Source organism: Varanus komodoensis, unplaced genomic scaffold (assembly GCF_004798865.1).
Source record: "Varanus komodoensis strain SLA01 unplaced genomic scaffold, ASM479886v1 scaffold46_3, whole genome shotgun sequence".
Classification (NCBI taxonomy): domain Eukaryota; kingdom Metazoa; phylum Chordata; class Lepidosauria; order Squamata; family Varanidae; genus Varanus; species Varanus komodoensis.
The window spans coordinates 4,225,948-4,248,311 of NW_025336044.1; the positions used below are offsets into that span (position 1 = coordinate 4,225,948).

General features: G+C 47.2%; 1 protein-coding gene across 2 annotated transcripts in view; it reads right to left on the bottom strand.

Annotated features, from left to right (window-relative positions):
• The window catches only part of IGF1R (insulin like growth factor 1 receptor), a 196,346-nt gene that overhangs the window by 10,530 nt on the left and 163,452 nt on the right, over positions 1-22,364 (bottom strand). Inside the window, exons 9-20 of one of the 2 annotated variants that reach the window (XM_044444981.1) lie at positions 20,794-20,961; positions 19,187-19,391; positions 15,725-16,011; positions 13,322-13,458; positions 12,588-12,747; positions 11,829-11,931; positions 9,766-9,836; positions 8,495-8,724; positions 6,909-7,019; positions 5,018-5,177; positions 4,325-4,454; positions 1,958-2,092 (exon numbers count right to left, since the gene is read on the bottom strand). In XM_044444981.1, the coding sequence (XP_044300916.1) occupies positions 1,958-2,092; positions 4,325-4,454; positions 5,018-5,177; positions 6,909-7,019; positions 8,495-8,724; positions 9,766-9,836; positions 11,829-11,931; positions 12,588-12,747; positions 13,322-13,458; positions 15,725-16,011; positions 19,187-19,391; positions 20,794-20,961 (1,897 nt within the window). Of the gene's footprint in view, positions 1-1,957; positions 2,093-4,324; positions 4,455-5,017; positions 5,178-6,908; positions 7,020-8,494; positions 8,725-9,765; positions 9,837-11,828; positions 11,935-12,587; positions 12,748-13,321; positions 13,459-15,724; positions 16,012-19,186; positions 19,392-20,793; positions 20,962-22,364 lie in introns of both variants that reach the window. The other variant, XM_044444979.1, reaches the window with a different exon arrangement.

The following is a 22,364-nucleotide window of genomic DNA, read 5'->3' on the forward strand; positions in this document are numbered from 1 at the left end:
GGTTGTGTGCTCCAAACCACAACCCTGGCACAGCTGAGTGTTTCACCCTGAGGCTGGTGATGTGTAGATTCTCCACCATGACTCTTGGGCTCAAACGCCCAGGACTCAACGTCAGCAGCACAGATGTGAGTATGTTGGGGATTTGGACAGCATTCCGCATTCAGGAAAAGGATTTGGTTCAGGCCACAAGCTAAGCCATGCTTGGGCTGAGTATGGGTTGACTGCTGAGTTGCTCTTGAAACACGGGTTATTGTGTTCTCTGAACCCAGCTAACAAGCCATGGTGAACAACTCCCGGTTCACAATCCAAGAAAACCCATGGATTCTCCTCAAGGTGTTGCTCATGGTAACAAATCATGGCTTGTCAGCACAGCTGGACCCAGACAACACCTTAACACTTAAGCAACTCTTGGTTCAGATTAATCCTTAATCAATACTTAAATTAGTGTGTTGACTGAACCCGATCATGATGTGTGGCTCCATCCTTAAAAATTTTAAAGCAAAGATTAAATGCATTTATTTTTTCCCTAACCATTGCGCTCCCCGCAGTTTGTGCATTGTGTTTTGTAGCATATGAGAAACAGTGCGGTGCAGTGCGGTGGTTAAGACTGTAGGACTGGGACTCGGGCAATCTGGGTTCCAGTCCCTGCTCAGCCATGCAGCCCACTGGGTGACTTTGGCCTGGACACACACCCTCAGCCCAGTCTATCTCACAGGACTGTTGTCGTGGGGATAAAATTGAGAGCAGGAAGAGGAGAATTACATATGCTGCTGTGAGCCTGTTGTAAGAAAAAAGCAAGATACAAATCTAATAAATAAACACCTATATTCTTGTCATGGTTTTAATGACATTTTGGATGTTGCCCTGGGAAGACAATTATGTCGCAAAAGGCTGTTGCAGCAGCGGCAGCTCAGAAATTCCGCCATGCCCAAACTGTTTTCTGTACACGCAGCGCTAGCTGCAACAGCGACGTACTTGGTGGGTGGGGATGGCATTGAAACACCTGCTGTAATCAGTTGCTTATTCTATGAACGATTCCAAAGAGTAATTACATAAAGCTTGGCCAGCCGCTGAAGTAATTTGATAAGCCTATGAAATAAATAGTTTCTTCATCCAAGAAATTATGTCAATGTATACCTATTAGTAGCTCTGTGTTAAACTGCAGTCAACAGCTATTCCCACCCAAGTTCCCTGCTTTTATCAATTGTTAACTTGCTTAGGAATGCCGAAGAAAGCCAAAATGTCTAAAAAACGTAATTCAATTCTTGGTTCTGTGGGGAATATTTCAGAGTTAAAACTTGGAAAATTAAAATGGGAAGCTATTTTTGCCGCACAGATCTCCACCCACCCCACATGCGGTCCTTCCCTTGCTCCCTCATCAAATTATTCCCACAATGTCAAGCATAATTCCAAAGCCATCTGAGGCTGCTGGAGTTTTCCCATCCTGGAAGGGAAAGAATGCAAGGTGGGGGAATCCAGTTCCGTGGCAGTCTCCCACCGGCCTTCCTCCTGCCCAGCCCAGCCCAGCCCGCAAGGAAGCTGCCAAAGAACACTGCACTGTCACCTGACACCAGCCAAAGCCTTCTGGCCAAATAAGCTCTTTCCTAGGAATCCCAAGCAGCTGAGCCCCCTAACCTACTGCATCCCTCCAGCGGGCCTCCAACAAAAAAAGCAGTGAGACATGGCATTTCTGTCCAGAAAGTGACTTCATTCAGAACTAAATCAAACCTGAGCCTAGTTAATAGGAAAACTCTACTCAGGGATTTGGGGACTGTGGACGCGACACGCGAGGAATCAAAGGGTGAATGAGCAGGCAGTGTCATTCCCACTGTGCCACGGTGCTCATCCCACCCAGCGCGCTGAAGGGACAAATGTGCAAAGTCTCCTCTATGCACAGAGGCCTCCCAGAGGTCCAGAACTGTGACAAAGTGGGATGGAAAGGTCTGGCAATACATACAGCATATCGGGACAGTTGTCAGGCTTTTCCAGGAGACCACCCTCCATCACGAAGCGAAGAACTTGCTCGTTGGACATGCCTTGGTAAGGCTGCTCGGCTAGCGTGGCAATCTCCCACAAGACAACCCCAAAAGACCTGGAAGAAAAGTCTCGGCGTCAGCACACTCAAGCCAAGCCCTGTGGACTTAATTTAAGCAGAAGTGACAACTCCATTCCCTTTGTAATGCCAACCTGGGGCTGTTCTGTGGACCTTTTCCCCATCCTATGCCTAGATCAAGTACAAATCAAGGCACAGTCACTAAAAATGTAACACAAGAACATTGTCACTAGTGTGGGGAACTTGCGCACTTCCAGAAAAATAATGCAGTCGCTGTTTACATTATCTATATGCAACAGATCTGATGATCGACGCTGTTGCAGAAAGATAAGCAATTTCTGCAAATGTTACTTGTTACAAAGTGATATTCATCAGAACTTAAGAAGATTTTTTAAAAAATGTTGCAAACTTTCCTGGAACATTATCTTCTCCCCAAAATTGCAGGGGAGGGGGAGGGGGGAGTTTCACAGAGCACGGGTCTTGTGCATTCTTGCAGTATTCTTTAATATTAAGTATGACTGCAGCTATTGCAAGGGAAGGCCTGTGAATATACTGAAATACGACAAGTAACTAATAAAGGTTCTTTTCAAGTAAAGCTTTGAATGTCACACATAAATCACATTAAGTGTGTTATTGATTTCCCCACCCCCACAGCCAATCAAATGTTTCAGTTCAAACTACTTTTGGCTGTGGAAAAAGAAGTCTCTGAAGTAAACATATAGCATGTGAAATTAACTTAGCATTTTGTTTATGGATCATAACACAGAAGGTCTGCAACAAGAGGAATTCCTGCGCTTGAACCCCATAATCGCCACCAAGCATCGCTGCCGCTTGCTAGAACGGGATATGCAATGGTCGGACAGTATGTCACCTCCAGTGGAGGCGCATCAGGGTGAGAGGGTAGAAAATGCAGAGAGGGCTTGAACCAGGTACAGCCTGAGGACCAAAAGGCCAGAATGGGATGCCCCTCATAAGGAAAGACTGTTTTCCTGCATATTTTCATATATGCGGATGAAAAGCTTGAGACACTGCATGAGAGGTGCTGCTGATAATGGGCCGTAGAACAAAGCTTGTGTGCTCACAAGCATCCATCAACACATTGCTGTTTTTTCTGGGAAATGCTGAAGGTACAAAACTGATTTTCTTTCTCCCTTGGAATAGATGGAATGGAAGTGGACCCAGACGCCTCAAGAAGCCATCCACACCTCACAGGGGGCACGTGCTTTTTCTGGGATGGCAATACACCCGCTGCACCACAAAATGGAGCGAGCGGAGAAGCACTTGGCAGGGTTCTGGTTCACTTTTGGCCGCTGTGAAGGCCTCCAGAAAGGGAGGAGCCGATTCCAACTTTCACTCATGGACATAAGAAGAAAAGTTATGATATCGGCTGCTGTGCTGACAAAGATCTACCAAGAGGAAATGAGCTCCTGCCCTATTTTGCTCATAAAAAAACAGACATAACTTCCTCATGTGCAAGGAGACTTTACGGTCTGTGTAACGTGTTGCAACACTGGAATCCCCTTCGATGCAACATCACTTCCATGAATGGCTCTTTGACATACATTCAGATGTGGGAATCAATCCTAACCGAAATTCCTGTGGTAGATGCTGTAACCTCATTACTCTGGGGTCTGGATTCAAATCATCCTACCCCAAAATGTCATTTCTGCCTTGGATGGAGGTTTATTTTTACACTGTCAGTGGAATTTGAAATAAAAGCTATGTAGCAGAGTTCCAAGTTAGCCTTTCCAGAAGAGAAGACTACAAGGGAGCAATGGATTCTCCCTTCCCAAGAATTCTGCAATGGGAAGCCAAGTGGTTTCAAAAATACACAAGTCTATGTAAGGAGCACGACTGCCAAGCTGGAGTTTCAAAATGCTTCTCTGGGGTTGTGGGAAAATAGTACAAAAGCAAAATGACACAATTTTTAATTTTATAGCTTTAAGTCTGTTATGTCAAAGAATTTAATCCAAAGATTTTTTTAAGTCTTGCTGTTTCCAGCTAGGTTTCTGGTTCTTCCATATACTGCAGCTGCCAAGCCAGGCCTTAAAATAACCATACAGGTATTTGTTTAGACTTGCTCTTGGGGCTTTAGCATGCAAGGAGTTCCAAAGAGGAGGAAGCAGTACCCTGAGAGTACAGAACTTGTAGCAAGGACAGGAGAAACCAGAGTCATTAAGACCTGACATGCTGTTTTCTTTGAGCCATCATCAAGTTGCAGGGGCCGAGGGAAGAACACTTCCTAGGGAAGAAGAAAAGCACTTTCATTACCAAACATCCGAGTGTGTCGTGAACACGCCATCCTTCAGTGATTCCGGGGACATCCAGCGGACAGGAAGTAATCCCTTCCCACCTTTTCGGTAGTAATCTGTCTCGTAGATATCTCTTGTCATGCCAAAATCTACACAGCACAGAAGGGACAAATATGCTCAACAAACCACAGTAGGAAAAAAAGCAAGAGCACAAACAGCTGAGGAACGTGGCAATCTACCTCTGTACAGTGTCTGACACTGCAGAGCAAAGCCAGCTTGTGTTTCGAGAGTCTCTGTGCGGAGGGGGTGCCTTCGTGAGCCTTTTGCATCTCGAGTCATAGGGAAGAACAAGGAGCCAGACAGAGAATGGCAATGCTACCCCACGGAAAGGGACTTTTTGCCCAACATACCTCTTAGTTTCTGGAGCTTTTACAAAGCCCCAATTACAGGCTTATGAGCCCTTTCTATGCAGCCACAATAAATGGATGTAAACTTCCTTTTGTGTGCTTTTTAAAACATGAAATAAAATTCTTAGGATAACGAGAGATGCACCAACTGTGTTGATAACAGCATGCGTAAAGACGCTGTTCTAACAGCAATATTAGGAAAGCCTACTGTGAGCTCAGTTTTGCCAGATTCACCCTTTGGCGTTAAGCCGCTGCTTCTCTTGCACGCTTCATGCGGGGGAGAAAGTGGGGAAGGAAAAACTCACCTCCAATTTTCACAGTGAAGTCCTCTGCCACCATGCAGTTCCTGGCCGCGAGGTCCCTGTGGACAAACTTGTTGGCATTCAGATAGGCCATGCCATCTGCAATTTCACCTGCCATCTGAATCATCTTCTTTAGGGCCGGAGGAGTTTGGACAGGATTATTCTGAACAAGGAAGGACAGGAGTCAGGCACAGCATCAAGTGAGAAAGCAGCTGCTTTCTTCCTTGCTCTTTCTTTTCGTTAGGGGCGATTCCTCTCCCTGGCGGGCCATCCTTAACAAGGGAAGCTTAACAGTGAAATAAGAACTCTTCAAGTCCACCTAATGATTCTCCCCTCTGCTCTCTCCAGCACTGATTAAAGAAACGAGCTGGCAAAGGAAAATGGAGGGAGTGGGAGAAGGGAGGAAGCAATCCCCTTGGGCACCCCCTCAACCACAGAATATCTTCTTTCCTCGAGAACACGAGTTGTGTTTTTAGTGGCCAGGGTATTCCTTGCCACCCTTTCAAGAAAGATCCAAATAGGGTAAGCAAAAAGCCACATGTAACAGGGAGGAAAACATACACCTGTGAGTTTTTCTTGGAAGTTATTTTAAAGAATACACCCATGCAATCAGGGCCACCTATCACATTTCTGAACAGCTTTTCATAGGTAAGGCACTGGAAGCACAAAACTGGGCAGGCTGTGATGAAGTTTATGTCGTCAGATGATTATTTAGTTCATGGACATGATGTGCAACTCATCTTGAGTTGGGTCACTTTCCTCCAGAATTTACAGGTGTGTTAATGGAGGCCCGGGTGACCTCGGGGCATAGAAAGCCTTCACCAGCCTCAGCCAGCACACCTAGTGTGCCCTCTCCTAGTCTAGGCAACGCTATCTGCTCCAGCAGTCTCCCACTTCAGATCATTCCAATGCATTACCCTTGAGGCTGTCCTTGATGACAGCTCAGAAACTGCAGTTAGTAACAGGAACAGTATAAAAATGCCTTACATAAATACATCAAATAGTTCAAGGGGTAGCTTTTAAACCTGCCCACAAACAGAAATAATCTGCTGATCTTCCCTTCTGTAGCCCTACTCCCTCTGGGGAGCTGGGTGGCAAAGCAGAGAACGGTCCTTCTCAGCTATGGCACACCATTTCTAGGATTGCTTCTCCATGTAAGCTTTCCCAGTTCTACTTGTGCCTTGTTCTACCTTGTTCTCCTGTGGGTGCCAGGCAAAAGCTTCTATTCTTCCAGGCCTTTTAAGCACGGCAAGTAGTTTAAAATGCTTGGGTGCCATCGCATTCTACCAATATGGCTCTTTGCAACTGCAACGTGTCTCAAGCTGCTATTGGGGGAGGGGGGGGGCAGGCAGGTGTTTCAAAAGCCCACAGCCAAATCTTTTAGTTACATATATGGAAGATGAATGCTCTTGAGAGATCAGAATGAAAGAGCAGACTTCCAGTTCAATAAGAATGATAACTCCATAAGATACCCAGCTCCTATAGCATTGGGTATCCAAGTGTATCACTCACAGATCAAGACGGCTATTTTCCAAGTATTTCTTAACCTGTATTAGATATATCCCTTAATAAACAGCAGAGTGCAAGAACCCATGGATAACCATTTGCTCCAAGACCACCTGGCCTTATGCATTTTGAAAGGAGACCCTGCGATTTGAGACTACAGCCTGAGAAGATGTTATCTAGGCATTACCAAGAGACAAGGTGAGACATCCATGTTTCACATCCTTGCTAACTGCAGAAGTTTACCCAAAGCAAAGCATAGCACAGCCAACTTTTCCAACCAAAAGAACAGAAAGAGCTCTCCAGACACCACTGCCGAGTGCCTGAACTGGGGAAATCCCAGATGGTTTCCAAAGAGCATCTTCTCTTGCAAAATATGTGCCGCTCTCACCTCCGTGTCTGGTCGAAGAGACCGCAGATAGCTCTTCAGATCTCCACGAGTCATGAGTTCCATGATGACCAGCGTGGGCTGGCCTTGAGACACAACTCCCAGGAGTCGCACCTGGAAGAAAAGTGCTCTGATTATACCTCTGAAGGACATCCTTGCCACCTTATCCCTGCTATTTGTAAGGGTGAAGCTCGCCCATGTGCACCACTGGGAGAACAGGTATTTATTAGAGACCAAGTCCTGCTAGGTCCAACAGCACTTACTTCCATGGTCTGTGCAGACGGTCCTGGCCTTCTCCAGCCTTTGCTGTCCCAGGGAAGATATAGGGGCACCCCACACCCTCTCCAGGAAACTGCAGCCGTGTTCACAAGCAAGCTGCTTGTCCTGGAAGCGGCCTCTCTTTAAGTAATGGCTACTAGAGAAAAGATGGCCAGCTTCTTTGCCAGGATAACTGCAGTTGCTGAAGCTTGGACACACTGACCGGGGGGGGGGGGGGACCATTAGCACCATCTGCTCCGGAAAGAGCACAAGGGAAAGGTCCAACCACTCCCCTTTTCTCCCAGTCAGCAGTTCAAGGCAACAAAGATAAATCTGAGTTATGTTCCTATCTGCAGTTACAATCAGTGAACTTTGTGGGATCCACTTTTCAGTCAACAGGGGTATCATGGGACTGTTTAGCTGCACACTTTACTCAGAAACTTCCCCAAGACAGAATCTCAGATCACGCATGGAACCCAAGGGGAGGCTGCTTCCAGGTGCAGAGACCAACCAACCCCATCGCAGCAAGGTTAAGGGCTTCTGCAGCCACCATCAGGATGTGGGATTGCGCAGCTTTCTGCCTACATAGGCAAGCCTGAAGTCCCCAGAAGGACCAAGAGCAACCAGAAGCTGAGTGAGATTTCCCTCCCGCCCCGTCCATTACAGTGACCATTACAGTCTGAACCCCTCTGGATTCAAGCCAAGTTGGTTGTCCTGATAAAAATGCTCTTTCTTCTTTAGCTCTCAAGGGGAACATCGACCCCCAGTGGCAGCGAGATGCTGAATGCTCAGTCTGACTGGGAGTGTACCATTCAACTGCAAGCAGTTGCCACATCAGTCCAGATAACATCCTCACTTCCAATACTTCAGGCAACTGAAGTTTTTCTTTGCTCCATCAGAAGGCATGCTAAACCTTCTCTCTAGATTCCATATGGCCCATCTCAGTGTCAGCAGCTTCTTCCACTGCTTGACAATGTATTGGTTTATCTACTTCCAGAGACTCTCTCATTACTGTGGGCTTTGAATTTCTACTTTTTAACCTACCCAATAGTCTCATGGACAGCACTATATCCCAGCCCACAGCAAGGATGCATACGCCACGAGCAGCCTATCCTTAAAGCTAAAAGGAAGAAGGCTAATATCATTTCCTATTTAGCGCACTGCTTCGTGTTTGTTCAGGCTGTATACCAAGACTTCACGAAAGCACTTGTTCCCCTGCCCAAAACAGCATTTTTCAGTATTCTAATAATGGGGGCAGGGGGAGGATGGAGAAAACAAACCATGCTACGCACACCAGCAATCTGGGGTTAGCACAGTTTACAGCAACTTACTACATGATGGCAGTTGAACTCTTTCATCACCGAAGCCTCGTTCAAAAACTCGATCCGTTCTCGCATGCTCGCTGACTCATTGACTGTCTTGATGGCCACCCTGGTTTCTGGCTCGCCCTTAACCACACCTTTTGCTATCCCTTCGTACACCATGCCGAAGGAGCCCTGCCCCAGTTCTCGGCACATGGTAATCTTCTCCCGGGGCACTTCCCATTCATCCGGCACGTACACTGCAAAATCACAAGCAACCATTTCACTTCTGTTTGGAACTAAAGCTTTAACAAGAGGACAGAATGAAAATAACTTCCTCCTCCATTACAACATAGGAGAAAGCTCTGCAGTGTATTGGCCCTATTTTGAAAGACTGGATGCAGGGGCAGGGGGAAAAACACTATACATGGGAATATACAGGGAGTCTGAAACCCAAAAATGGGGCCATGAACCCAAAATGGGGGGCAGGTTTTTTAAAATAGGGAGTAACATAGTTAGAAGCTATGTCTATTCACTTGCTTTGATGTATGAGTGTTCCCAGCAGCCAGAGCCATGGTCAGGAGCCCTATCCATCACCACATTTCACCTCTCCTGTGTTTTTAATTTTTTATTGTAACTGAGCAACGAGAAGCATCCACAGGCACATCTGACTTCAAGAACAAAACTTCCCCTCCAAAATGCATGCACATTTTTTTTCCTCCTGCTATGCCAGAGAGGAACCACTGTCTCCCACATGAAATCCAAGTGAATAACCCACAGATGTCCTGCTCACAGTCTGGAGGATGTAATCTCCATTCCAGGTCAACAAAATAAGCACCACCTCAGATGTGTGCAGGAGAGGGAAATAAGATGACAAAGAGTAAAGGAAATGGCTGTTAGCCTTGCTGGAATGATTGCGAGGAAAAGTTTAAAAAGGAAGAGTTAAAAAAGGAAGCTCACCTCTGTTTCTGCACCCGCTCTGGAAAGAAGAGCTCCTGAGCCCCCCTCCCCCACAAGTAGCAAGAGGCCAGGACAGCCTTTCAACTTGCTGGCTGAAATACCAGCTCTTTGAAGAAGCAACCTGAGCAGTTCAAGTATTATAGGATAGGCCTAAGCCCTTGAGAGAGCAGCCAAGCAAGAGGGGGCTTCATCTCCCACAAGTTCCTCTGTCTGGCTCAAGGACCGAAGGAAACGCTTGTCTCTGTAACCATTCCCTCAAAGCTTTCTGTGATTCCACCTGAGGACATGCACCTTACTGCAAAACTTGCAGCAGGTGCCAGAAGCCAGGAGGAGCAACTCACCATCTGAAGCGCTGAAATATTCAGGATTCACAGAAGCGTACAGCACGCCGTTTCCAAGCCTGTCACTGTTCCTGTTGAAATACAAGAGGGCATTTCCTGACTTCAGCACCCGCCTCTAAAGAGAGCGACGCTTCACCTTGACTCAGTTCTCACACTGCGAGCTGTTCCGGGACTTGCTTTTCATACACACACTCCCTGAAGCAGCATTTGGCAGGTGCTTGGAGGTGTTCTGGATCAGCCGGCCAACTTCCCACACGTGCCTAGGCTCAGGGACAGATCCCCGAGGCATTCCCTGCGTGTCGCTGCGTTGGTCTACAGCAGCAAAATCAAGACTGCAGAACAGGCCTGCCCTGAGCCCCTTGCTCAAGGGACTGTCAGGAAACATCCCACGAATACAAAAAGGGGAGACCCTCACAAAGCACATTCGGAGGCAAGGAGAGACACACTGTAACTCCTCCTACATTTCGCAACTCAGACGCTCCCAGTTTTGCCACTGCTTCTTATTTACCCCAGTTGTTCTCTGGGCACAAGAGCTGCAATAATCCCCAATACGCTGGGGCTTCACATTCTCCCTGCACCAGAATGTTAGAGTCATGAGGGGATTAATATAAATATTGGTACGGGCAAAGAGAACAGGTGCCAAATGCTGCAGGGGGGAGTTCCCGGGGCAGGGAGCCAGCCCGTCACCCTCTCTTGCAGGCTGCTCCATTGCGTCCCTTCTCGCTCACTTCCTGCCCCCCCCCACCCACCACCCCTGTCCATCTGCAGTCCATCTGCCTTCCCCGTATCTCCCACTAGTTTTACCTACTAAGACAACTTTTGGTACTCCTGCAAATTTTCACATTCCTGCTGTGCTCTAAAAGCACGTCCTCCGAGAGCCCATCTGCCATGAATGACTACCAGTATGGAAGGAGGTCACAGATTGTTCCTATGCATACTTATTAACATCTTCTCACACATTTCCAGCAAGGAATTCAAGGTGCCACCATGCAATTCTCTCTCTGTCTCCCTATTTTAATCCTCACCACCCCCCATGAGTTAGAGAAGACCAAGAAGTTGGATGAGTCACTCTTTCTTAGGCCTGAGTGGAGAACACCTAGCTCGGCCCCCACAGTCTTGTCACACACGCAACAATTCATGGGCCTATCACACCTGGGGAATTGTGCCAGATTTGCTTAACAAAATTGACACTTGGAGGTCATCGCCCGAATGCCACCTCTGGAGGAGCTGGGAGAGCAGGCAACAAGTGTAGGCCCCCATCTGTGAATGATCTCCCCAGAGAGGCCGGCCTGACACCATCCTTTCGGCCCCAGGGCAGGATGGCCCTCCATGCCAACACTCTGAAAGGCATCCCAGGACAATTCCTGGGGGCCTGTGCCCATCCTAGAAGGTTTACAGGAATACCCTGTATCACATGCTGTTTTAGCTGCCTTTAAATCGTTTCTAAATGCTTAGATTTTGGAAAATGTTTACAGTGTATCATTGCATCGTCTATTTGAGAAAATTTAACTTGTGGCTATTGGGAGCTATAGAAATTTATTAAATAAATAAGGCACCCAAGGCGGGGTTTTTTTTTTTTTTTTTTTTTTTAAGGCAGTGATGTTGTGACAAACTGGCAACTTCAAAGGAAATTGTATGCAGTGCAAGCAAAGAAAACGTGGGGGAAGACCTAGAAAAGAAAGCAAGAGATCCACATCTGCTGGTTACATTATGTGGAAGTATCTGGTGCCAACAACTCAGTAAGAGAAAACACAGAATGTAATAGCAACAGCAAAGCTAACTTCTGCAAGAATAGTGGGAAGCAGCAGTGGTCCCACCGAAAAAGAATGGAGGAGAAAATACAGGAAAATCATTTAACATGGTGAAACAGACTGTATATCCACACTGGGCCCTCTTTTCCTCTTACATGCAATCTCCTTAATCACTGGTATCAGCTGTCACCCATACAGCACAAAAATGCCTGTTTGTGTATATGGATCTCCTTCACTCAAATGGAGTTGAACCCATAAATCCACACCGACTGAGCCTCTGTCCCCAGGCCAAAGCCTCATATTGCTCCTCACCTCTTTTTGTTACAGACATACAGCATGATCAGAAGTCCTCCGACAATCAGCAGGACCGCGATGGGGAGAACTATGATGAGATGCAAGAAATTCCCATAGTCGGCTGCTGCAGCAATCAAAAGAGAGATGAATTTGCAAAGTGATTATTCATGTGCCTGTATTGTTTGCGCTGCTCAGCTAGGCGTGTGTGCAAGACACACTGCATCAGGCTGCTTAGAGCGGTACAGGCATGCTGGTTCCCTCCAGGTGCCTGGGAATCATAGAATCTCAGAACAGTAGAGTTGGAAGGGGCCATGAAGGCCATCGGGACCAGCCCCCTGCTGTTGCAGGACAACAAGTTACACCATCCCACTCAGAATGCAACTCCCATAAGCCTCAGCCAGCCTGGCAATGATGAGGATTATGAGATTTGTAGTTGAAAACATCGGGACAGCACCCGTTTGCCCATGAGTGCTTCAGGAGAAAAGCACAATGCAGCATTTTTCTTCAGGAAGGTGTCCTACCCCACTCCCACCTGACTCCTGCAAAGAGCTTGAAAGCAGCAAAGGGCGGGCACAGCTATCTGCCAATCAGAAATATGATGCCTCTAAACATATACTTTCTATTCCAAATGATGCTGCTAAATAGCAGAGCTCCGTCCTCCACGTATGTACAGAAATTCAGTAAAAGCTTTACGTCAAGGAATGCCCAAGCGAAGGGGAGGAAGGTTGCATGAACGAGCTTCCATGGTGTGCACAGAGACCATGAGGAAGAACATACGTTTTGGCTGAACATAGAATGAGATTGGCTCAGTCCAGGATCCATTCCCAGCCAGAGAAGTTGCTTGCACTCTAACAGAATAATTTCCAGGGTTCAGATGGGTCAGTTTGGCTCCTCCAAGTTTCTTGTATTCTTGCCTGGAAACACATTCCCGTTTTTCCTACAAAAATGTGGGGAGGGGGAGAAGAGAGAAAGAATTACATAAATTGCTATCCCTTTTGTTACATCAATTGTTATCCATGCAGAGAGAGCACTTGAAAACAGCAGCTCTGGTTTCTTCTGAACTCTTTTCGGCTGCTGGGACAAACATTTTTCTTTTAAACCTTTTATTATTGACATAGGTTTTTGAAAATGCAAAGGATTGGGCAATCCTAGAGGAAGTTATAAAAAAGGGGGAAAAAACACATAGTTGCTTGTAACACAAAAAATTCATTTAAGGGTAAATGCAACACACACTGGCAGCATGAGAGAGACAGTGCTGTCCAAATGATCCCCGGCTTTGGTCCTTGGCCATGTGGAAATATCCATATTATCAGGCTTTTCCCTGCTATAAGGTGCATTTCCCCAGGGAATTCACCGGAATGTGAGGAAGCTCCTCTATACTGAGTCAGGCCACGGGTTCATCCAGATATGCACTTTGCCACCCAATTATGACCATGCGCACACACGCAGTGTGCACACACAAACGAGACATCTGCAATAGAGTGAGAGGAAAGCTCTGTGGCCCACCTTACCTCTCCATTTTGCCCATATTTGATTTCATACATCAAAACCAGCCCATTGGGACTAACTGGCTCAGGCCACTTCAGGTATATCGTGTTTTCTTCCTTGGCCTCCCACGTTACTGGTCCTGGAATGTTATCAGCCCCTTCTGTGGATGGAGATGCAAGAGCTCATGTAATTTGAGACATGAATGGCACAGCAACCTCGCTCAGCTGGCATATGCCCTTAACCCCAACCTATATCAAGTGTCACATATTTAGAGGGAAAAAAAGGAGGGGAGACAATGTGCTCTCAAATGGTTTCCGCCGCCCATGGCACAGAGCAAGGCAAGAAACGACAGTGCATCTCTTCCTAGGGCAATCCTTGTTCACCAGAAAAAGCCAGCCACACAATTCCTAAGGGCACACACAGTGGTAAATTTTAAACCGTGGGCAGCCATTGTGAGAGCTGGGCCGACAAGCAGAGTCCAAACAGACAAGTCGTGTGTCTGTCCATATCAACAAACCCATTCCAACCTTGTTCTGCTCTACCCTGGGATGATCTGCTGCAAAGCTAATGGATCTCAAGTGCTGATTCAAGACCAGGCCACCCAAAAATACTTGACATTTTGGGGGTTGGCAGGAAAATGCATTTTCTCCCAGCTGAGCTCAAAGAGAACAGCAAAGTCTCAGGAAGCAGAGCCCCTGCGAACAGAAAATGTGGGATTGCCGTGAGCCCTGGTTCCACCCCACCCCTGCAAGCAGCCATTCCAGAATCAGATATTCAACAAGGGCGCAGTCAGAAGCCATGCCGTGCACGTGCATCGGGAGGAGAAGCCTCTGAGTGGGTCTGCGTGGCACGACAACCCCAAGAGTGGCCGATGAACCACCTGGGGGAAGATTTTGCCTGGAGCTCTCGGCAGGCTCAACACAGTTGGGCACAGTGGTGGTCCAGAAGAACCCCCTCCCCTCTTCTTCCCTTCAGTCCTCCCACAGGCAACATCCTGGGAACCCAGTCTTCCTTTCAGAACCACCAAAATCCATTACATACTCACTGCAGCTTGTTATTAAAACAAAACGAAGCCAAGCCAAGCCAAGCCAACCAGGGGAGGGGCCATTTAGAAAAGGCAACGTCAGTGGCCCCTGGGGGCTGCCAAGCCTAAGTGGACCGGAGGGGTGCGCAAGCTTGGGTGGGCACCCAATCCACCACCCCACCATGCAGTGCCGACCCCGGGCTGCATGTAAGTATTCCACCCATGACCACCACGGACCCTTGCAAGGAAGGGGCAGGAATGATTTGGCAACACCTATCCTCTCCTGGCCAATGAATCCCCAGCAGACCATGCTTTGCAAAAAGCAGCTCCCCCCACCCCGACTTCTGCAGTGCCATCCCCTGCTTTCATCAGGGGAGATCAATGGCCCCCAGTTCTGAAATCCCCACCACACTGATAGCATCACAGAAACCCTCAAAGCTGGGCCAGGTTCCCACTGCCAGGAAGGACTCTGGGCACACAGCAGCTCAGGCCCCGTGAACTCCTCCCACTGCCGCCACCTTGGGATCGTATCAGCTTGGAGTAAACGGCAAGCGCAGGTGCTGCTGGGGCTTCTGATCACCCGCTGGGAGGTGTTGCCAGGAAGGGGGTGGCCCTCCTAAGCACCCGTCCAGCAGGATCCATGCGGGGGGCTGTGGGGGGTCCTTGTGCATTCAGAAATGTGAGGGCAAGCCAGGGTCACACGGGCATCCAAACCCTCCATTCACGGATTCTGCCTCAAAGGCTGCTTTCCCCGAAGCACCTGCAAAGCAGTCCTGCATCCAGCTGGGTTAAAGATATATATCCGGTGTGTCCCATTTCTTGCTCATTGCCGTATTTTTTAAAGGGAAGGTGCCAACCATAGGCAACTCCTGCAAGGCTCCCACTGAGGATGGTGGGGGACAGCTCACAGGCGCTGCAACACGGAATTATTAAAGTTTCCCTGTCAATCAGTGTTGACAATCTAAACAAAGAACAAGAAAGAAAAATCCCTCTGGGAAAGGGGGTGGGGGGCGCTCAGGTACTTCTGGGTTGCGTGGCTTCGCCTTTGACCACCCTTGCCCAAGCGTGGCTATAGAGGAGGTCCCTTCCCTCCGTTCACAATGACTGCAAGCTCTTGCAGGACCGGAGAAAGGACAGACAGCTTTGTGGGCCTCTGGAATCATGCAGTCACACCTTCAGCGGGTTGCTGAAGCCTTTTCTGATTTGTCAGAAGATTAAACTGCTGCCATTTCCTGCCTGAACTCCATTTGCATGCTTGTAAATCTATCTATCAGCTGATGCTTATGATGTTATATCAAAGTTTATGTGCAAATGCAGAGATAAGAAGCATTTTTCTTCCTATGGCAATGCCGTTTACTTAAGGAAGTGGGCCAAAGTGCCCAGTCGGGCTTCGAGACAGTACCTGCAGGCATGGTTCTTGCGAAAACAAAGTTAGACGCGCTGCAGCCCAGGAGTGCGGCTTCATGGTTGCAGCTGTGGATGTCGATACGGTAAAGCGTGAAGGGCAGGAGCTGGGAGATGAGTGTCCGCTCCCTGCCCTCCACTTTGCTTTCCGAGAAGAGAAACTCCACTTCGCTTTCCTCTGTGTCTGATGCATTGGCAAAGTGCTCTGGGACCGTCAAGGTCTGGTTCTTGCTGGCAGAAGTCGTATTTGCAATTCGGTACAAGTCTCTCCGCTTCCGGTCAGGCCTGGATAGGAAATCGAGAAAGGCCTGTAAAAGTGGGGTAACTTTAAGTGGGGTGGGGAGTGAGGAGGCAGTTCAAAGTGCTGCCACTGCTTGGATAAACAAGCACAAGAAGAAATATTGCAACATGAACAAATGGCAGGCATCTAAGCCATGTAAGTAACACCCATGTCAGGATAACCCTACGTTCCAGGTAATGTCACTCCTGAGTCAAATTACACTTCAGAGACACACTGAAGCCTAATCAAGACAATTGACTGGCAAGGAAAACAGAAAGGAGAGAGTGAGGTCAGAACACAACTGTCAGAAAGCAAAGTTAGTTCAAGCACCAGTGAAGTTCAGCAACAGGCAATGCCTGTCGGACAATCCCCAATAGATGCCTGAAAGAGACAGATGGTCAAATACATCCCAGCAAAGTCTCAAGCTAGGGACAACCTATCTTGGACAGCTGGGACTAAATACTAAGCCTGTGATCTCTCCCTCCCTTCCTCTCTCTCTCTCTCACACACAGAAACTAGGTTCAAACAATATGATAACCCACATATAAGGTTTAAATATAGATTGGAAGGTAAACTGTTGTTGAAATGTGGGTTGGTTAGTGTGTTTGGGTTCAGCCACAGCAACAAGCCATAGCTTGTTCTCTTGGCTGGGTTTAGGCCACATGATAAACCACTTCTAAGCAACAATATGGGGTTCAGAACAGTCAATGTTCAACTGATGCTCAGCACTTGAGCAAGGGCTGTCACACTGGCTAACCTCCAGGCCTCATGAACACATACGTACGCAGTTTTAGATTCTGCGCTGCTTTAATAACATTGCAAAAATAAGCAGATCCCTGCAAAAACATGAGTGTATCATGGGGGTTGCACTCACACAAGAACTGCTTTCTCCCTTTTGTGTGTGTGGTATGTGTGCAATGAAAAGGACAGACAGATGTGTACAACAAGTTATGAAGATAAATTCCATGGAGAAATTTTATCCAGGTCACGATCTCACATTTTCCTGTTCTTTGGGGTTCTTAACCATCACTTTGACTGCACAGCTCATTATAAGCCGTTAGCCTCAACTACTACAGCTCTTACAGCATTGAAAAGAAAAATGCTCCAATTATGAATGCAAGCTGAGCAAAGAGGAAGAAATAAGTAGAGGCAGTCAAGATTCGTATTAGCAATTTGTTCCCACTTGTGTTAATTCCTCTACAGAATGTCAAGATTGCTAATAACTTGATACCACATCCCCCCAGGGTCAAGATGCTTATTGTGTTTGCTTACTTTCTCCTACTTGGTACCTGCAGAAAGAAAACCTCGTTCCAAACACATGCGGCTTTGAAATTAAAAGATTCTTAAAAATACATATCGGAATGAGCAAAGGTATTCAGTGTTGCCAGAAAGCTTCTACCAATGATTGACAGACCTGCCCTGATGTCAGCCATGAACCAAGGTGGGCAACAAATTTATTTCTAAAGAGCACAGCAGGAACAGAAAAGGGGACAGATTAAGTGACTCAGAAGAATGAAAGGTTGAGAAGGATGGAAGGGAGAGAGGCAGCAGCAGGACAAGGATAACATAAAAACAAGCCCACAAAATGGTTTTGCTGAGGTTGGGCTACACCAAGCTAAAAGCTGTTTTAAAACATAGTTTTGCTTTACTTTTTTAACATATATTTTCTCTTGCGAGGCAGCTGACACCCCCCCCCCACTCTCCCCTCTTCTTCCTTTTACCCTTTTATGGTGGCTTAGGCTGCGAATCAGCAAAGATGCCCAGTGAGGATTGGACCCTGGATCTCCCAAGTGCCCGTCAGTAACCCCAATACCACACTGGCTCGTTTAGTATCACATTGTTACCCAAATGAGGAGTCTTTAAAACAAGCATTGTTTGTAGTAATCTTAATTTGTGTAGTGCTTTTCAAAATCTCCCTCAAGCCAAGCAAATTATTTGTTGATTCAGTTCAGGCATCTGTTAAACTGCTGTGAAGAAACTGTGTGGAAATCAGCAAGCTCCTCATCTGTGAAACTGACAGAGGAACTGGTGCTTTGATTATCCTGGACTCTGTTCACAGGCAATGGTCAGGAAGGACTTTGACCAAGGAATGAGGACGAGCACAGTATCTTTCACGCAGGGAGACACAAAACTGCAAAGCTGATCCCCCACTTCTTGGTGGAAGCCTATGGATGTTGCAAATGGCCGGGCAGGGTGCAAATCCTGCTATTTTAGCACTGCCTTTTCACTTCCAACCCTAATTCACAGTTCTTCAGCCTTACCTTTAAAAGCTTGAGTGGCTTGGAATTCAAAGGCCAGGTGGAGCACTGAGTCCCAAAGCAATTTGCTCCCACGGTAAGGTAAGGCTTACATCTTCTTTGAGCAACTCTTCCATCTGATTTCACAAGGCAGATGCAGCAGGCCTTTTTGGCAGTGGTACCCTAAAGAGGCCCAAAGCCCCCCACCCCCAAATTGGGGAACTTTCTTCCCAGTAAGGCTGCCTGGCACCAACACCTGTATCTTTTCAACACCAGATTACAACCACCTTCAAGTGACTGTTTGAAAACTGTTTGGATATACGTCAGCCTGTGTGCTGTCTGCATATAAATACATTTTTAATAATGATTATATTTTGTCAATCAGCCAGAGCATTCCTGTTGGGCAGTGCAGAAATCTAATAAATTAACAGGTTTCATAAACCAGGCATGATTATCTTTTACGCACCAGTCTAAACCTTCCTATTTGCTTAGGTATTTTATGGTTTGGCTGACATTTCATCTGCTGCTTGTAATGACATTTATGTACCTGTTTGTTGCCAATACTGTTGCTGTTATTGCTTAGGCTCCTGAAAGTGCAGCCCTATGCAAGTTTGATCAGAAAAAGCCCTACAAAACGGTCCACCATCAGAAAAAGCACTGCAGGCTGAGGCATGCTAGGAATTGTAGCCTTTGTTCTGCCCCAACTTGTCTAAGATGGTGCCCTTTTTTTGGTCCAAAAAGGCAATTTTCACTTTAAGGTCTTTTTTAAAATAGGTATCACTGGGTAAATGTCCTTAGATTCCACTATGATGAATGGTGGCGTATCAATGTTGTAAATAAAACACAAAACAAACAAAGCATTACTTCTGTACTGGGCAAAGCAACCACCATAGCCTCGAGCCCCGCCAGGTCCCCAAGGAGGGCTGCAAAGGACAAGCCTCACCTGGGCAAAAAGATGGCGTTGTGCAGAAAATTCTCAAAGACTTTGCGGTACTCGGCTTCCTCCTTCTCAGCCTGCTTCTCCGCTTCTGTCTTCGGGCAGGCACAACAAGGGCCCTTCTCTCCCACAGATCCCTCCGGCTTGGTGGGCTCAGTGGCTTCCTCTGTGTCTATGGTCCCATCAGCGTGCCTCCTAATCGGGACTTTATCTTGGATGGAAAAGAGAAGTATGCCAAATATAACAAACTGAACTGACGACAGAACTGCCTTCCTAACACCCTTTACAAAGGTCCTGAATGCAGGCCAGGCCGCTTCTCTGCCACACAGTATGGAAGCACCAAGCCTTCCAGGAAGCAGTGGGCAGAGAGCAGCCACCGCCCCCCAAATGTGGCCAGGCAGACCCTCCCCGCCCCCCACCCACAGCTTTCCCACTCCTGAAAGAAGCAGCACTTCCGAACCAAGGCAGCTGCCTTATGCCCACTCAGGCCGCATGTGTCCATCTTCCCCAGCACTGTCTATGCTGGCTAGAAGCCAACCCCGCCCAAGTCTTTCCCAGCCCAGCTTGCAGAGGCTGGGGACGGTGAGCCTGAGTCCCGCTGCGTGCAGAACACATGCTCCAGCGCTGCGTGGCGCCTACCCACGCTACTGCTCCACAGCAGGACGGGATTATCCAGGCTGCTCCCCAAAGGCCCCGACTTTAAATGACTGCCATCCATTCATCTCGGGCAGCAATGGGGAGAGGGGGCCAGGCAAAGAGGGGGGAAGGCGTTTTGGGCTGCAGTTCTACCCAGGGGAGCGCAAACACAACCATGCTTGCCTTCGTTCCCCCACCCTTCAAACAGCGCCCACTTTTCCAACATGAATGCAGGGAGAGATACATTATGTGGCCACTGAAGACCAAGGCCTGGTCTTCGAGCAAAGCAAAATGAGAAGCCAAACAAGCAGAATGGACAATATTAACTTTGGACTCTAGGTGAATGAAATCACACATCTGAATATCCCTTATGTATAAAGAAGTTCATCACGAGAACCTAGAATCTCTCCTTCTCTGACTTATTAAGAGTTCTTCTCCTTCTTATACAGAAAAGGCAGTTTCTGATATTTTTTTTAAGGGTGGGGGTGAATGCAGCATGTAGCACCTGCAGGCAGACATGGTTCAGCCCACTCCACCTCTTTACAGGGCTCCACACGCAAGCCAAGCCCTGGTGGTCTGGTTTGCGCAATACAATAGCCCAACATGGGTTACACTGCATCCAAGGTGCAGTGATACGTGCAGGCTGCCATTTTAAATATGGAACTTCTGACTTGGGTGGACACAGCCAGAAGGGGTAAGTAACCAGCACTTGAACCTACCACAGCCCTCAAAGAACAACTGCCGGCCAGTTTCACATGACACTGTGATTCCTGATAGGACGGTCCATATTCCTATCTGCAACTCATCAAGAGTAAATGAAGCCTGGAGGAAGGGTCGTGTCAAAAGAAACAGCCGAATGACTTGCAGTTGATACTGTGAAAAGATCTACATTCTAGGCAAATTTAGGAACTGGCCGGTGCTAAGCTGAGAAGGAGCCACCTCAAAAACACCCATGCACATTCCAAAACTGGCCTCACCTTTGGAACAGTAGTTGTGCCTGTACAGGTAACTGTCCTGGGGCTGCTGCTGCCACCGCACAATGTAGTAAGACAGGTTGCCATTCGGGTGTGTGGGGGGATTCCATTTCACAATCAGCTGAGAGGAGGAGTTGGACGCTGAGATGACATCCAAAGGAATGGAGGGCACTGGGGAGAAATGAGAGCTGTAAATATTTCACCCAACAGCATACAGTGAATGGAAGTCCACAAACCTGCTAACACACTTTTAGAGTTACAGAAGTCAGGGGGTGCGGTGCAGAAAATCTTGCGCCTGCTTCAGAGTTCAGGTACTGGGCCACCAAACACTGGACTTGGACTGCCAGCAAATGTGACGAAGAATCAAGGGTGATGGGACTGCAGTGCATCCAACATCTGTATGGCCAAAGGTGCCCCATCTCTGCCTTAGAGCAACATAGGAACATTCTAGGACTATATGCCCAGAATGCAGGAATTATCCTCCATTCTAACACACTGCTTTAAAAGCAGCCGACAGTAAACCGTGTTCCTGGGAGCTGAACGTTCCTCAAAACTTAACAGGCATTCTTTACCAAGACAACCAGTTAAGTTTCCTGGATGGAAGTCATGTTGTTCATGATGGGATGCCTCTCCCAGTCACAATCAACACTACACTCGACAACAACTCAACTCCAGGTATCACCTCCAAGGGAAACCCACCTGGCAGCAACAAAGAAAAGCACTTTCCCTGCGACAGCACCATAAGTATGGAATGGAATTCCCAGTGAAGCCCAACTGGCCCCAACTCTACTATCTTTTCGGTCCCAGGCTGGGACATTTGATGCTGACATTTGATGCTGACATGACATTTAATAGCATTACATAGCACATGAGAGACAAGGAATGTCGGCTCTTTTTAATATGTCTAATTGTATTAGCTTGTCTTAGCTATCTAAGTCATTTAGATTTGGATTTTTAATTCTATACTAAAATTTTAGGATATTATTTGTATTTTATATTGTATTGTATGACTTGCTGCAGCTATACTTTGGGCAGTACTGGAATAAAATTAATAGTAATAGCCTTCTAGTACAAGCACAGGAGAGTTCCATTTGTTGCATTCTAGGATGCACTAGCTTCTTTTCACACTGAGGAAGAAAAGTGTGGCCCAGAGATCTGGTCAACACCCCACACAATGAGAACATGCAACTTAAAAGTCCCCCAGAAACTCCCTCCGCCAGCAATCCCTCTGCAGTGCACAGAGATTATTCAGCAAATCAGCAGTTGTGCAAACAGACCCTTGATGGAGGAACACTTCAAAAACATGTCATCAAGGCATAACCGGGTAAGCAGTTTAACCAAGTAAATTGTGTAGTATCCAAAACTATGGAATGAGTGAGGTTATGGACCTGGATGTAATCACAACTGACTTTTCAAGAAAAAAATGGAATCCAAGCATAATGAAAGATACTGAAGGGAAATAAACAAACGACTCATGCTACCTCAATTATGGAAAGGAATTTAACTGCTTTGTGCTAAAAGCAACCCTGCTGTGCACCTAAATTGTGCAAATCTGCATAATTTATTTAGCTTCT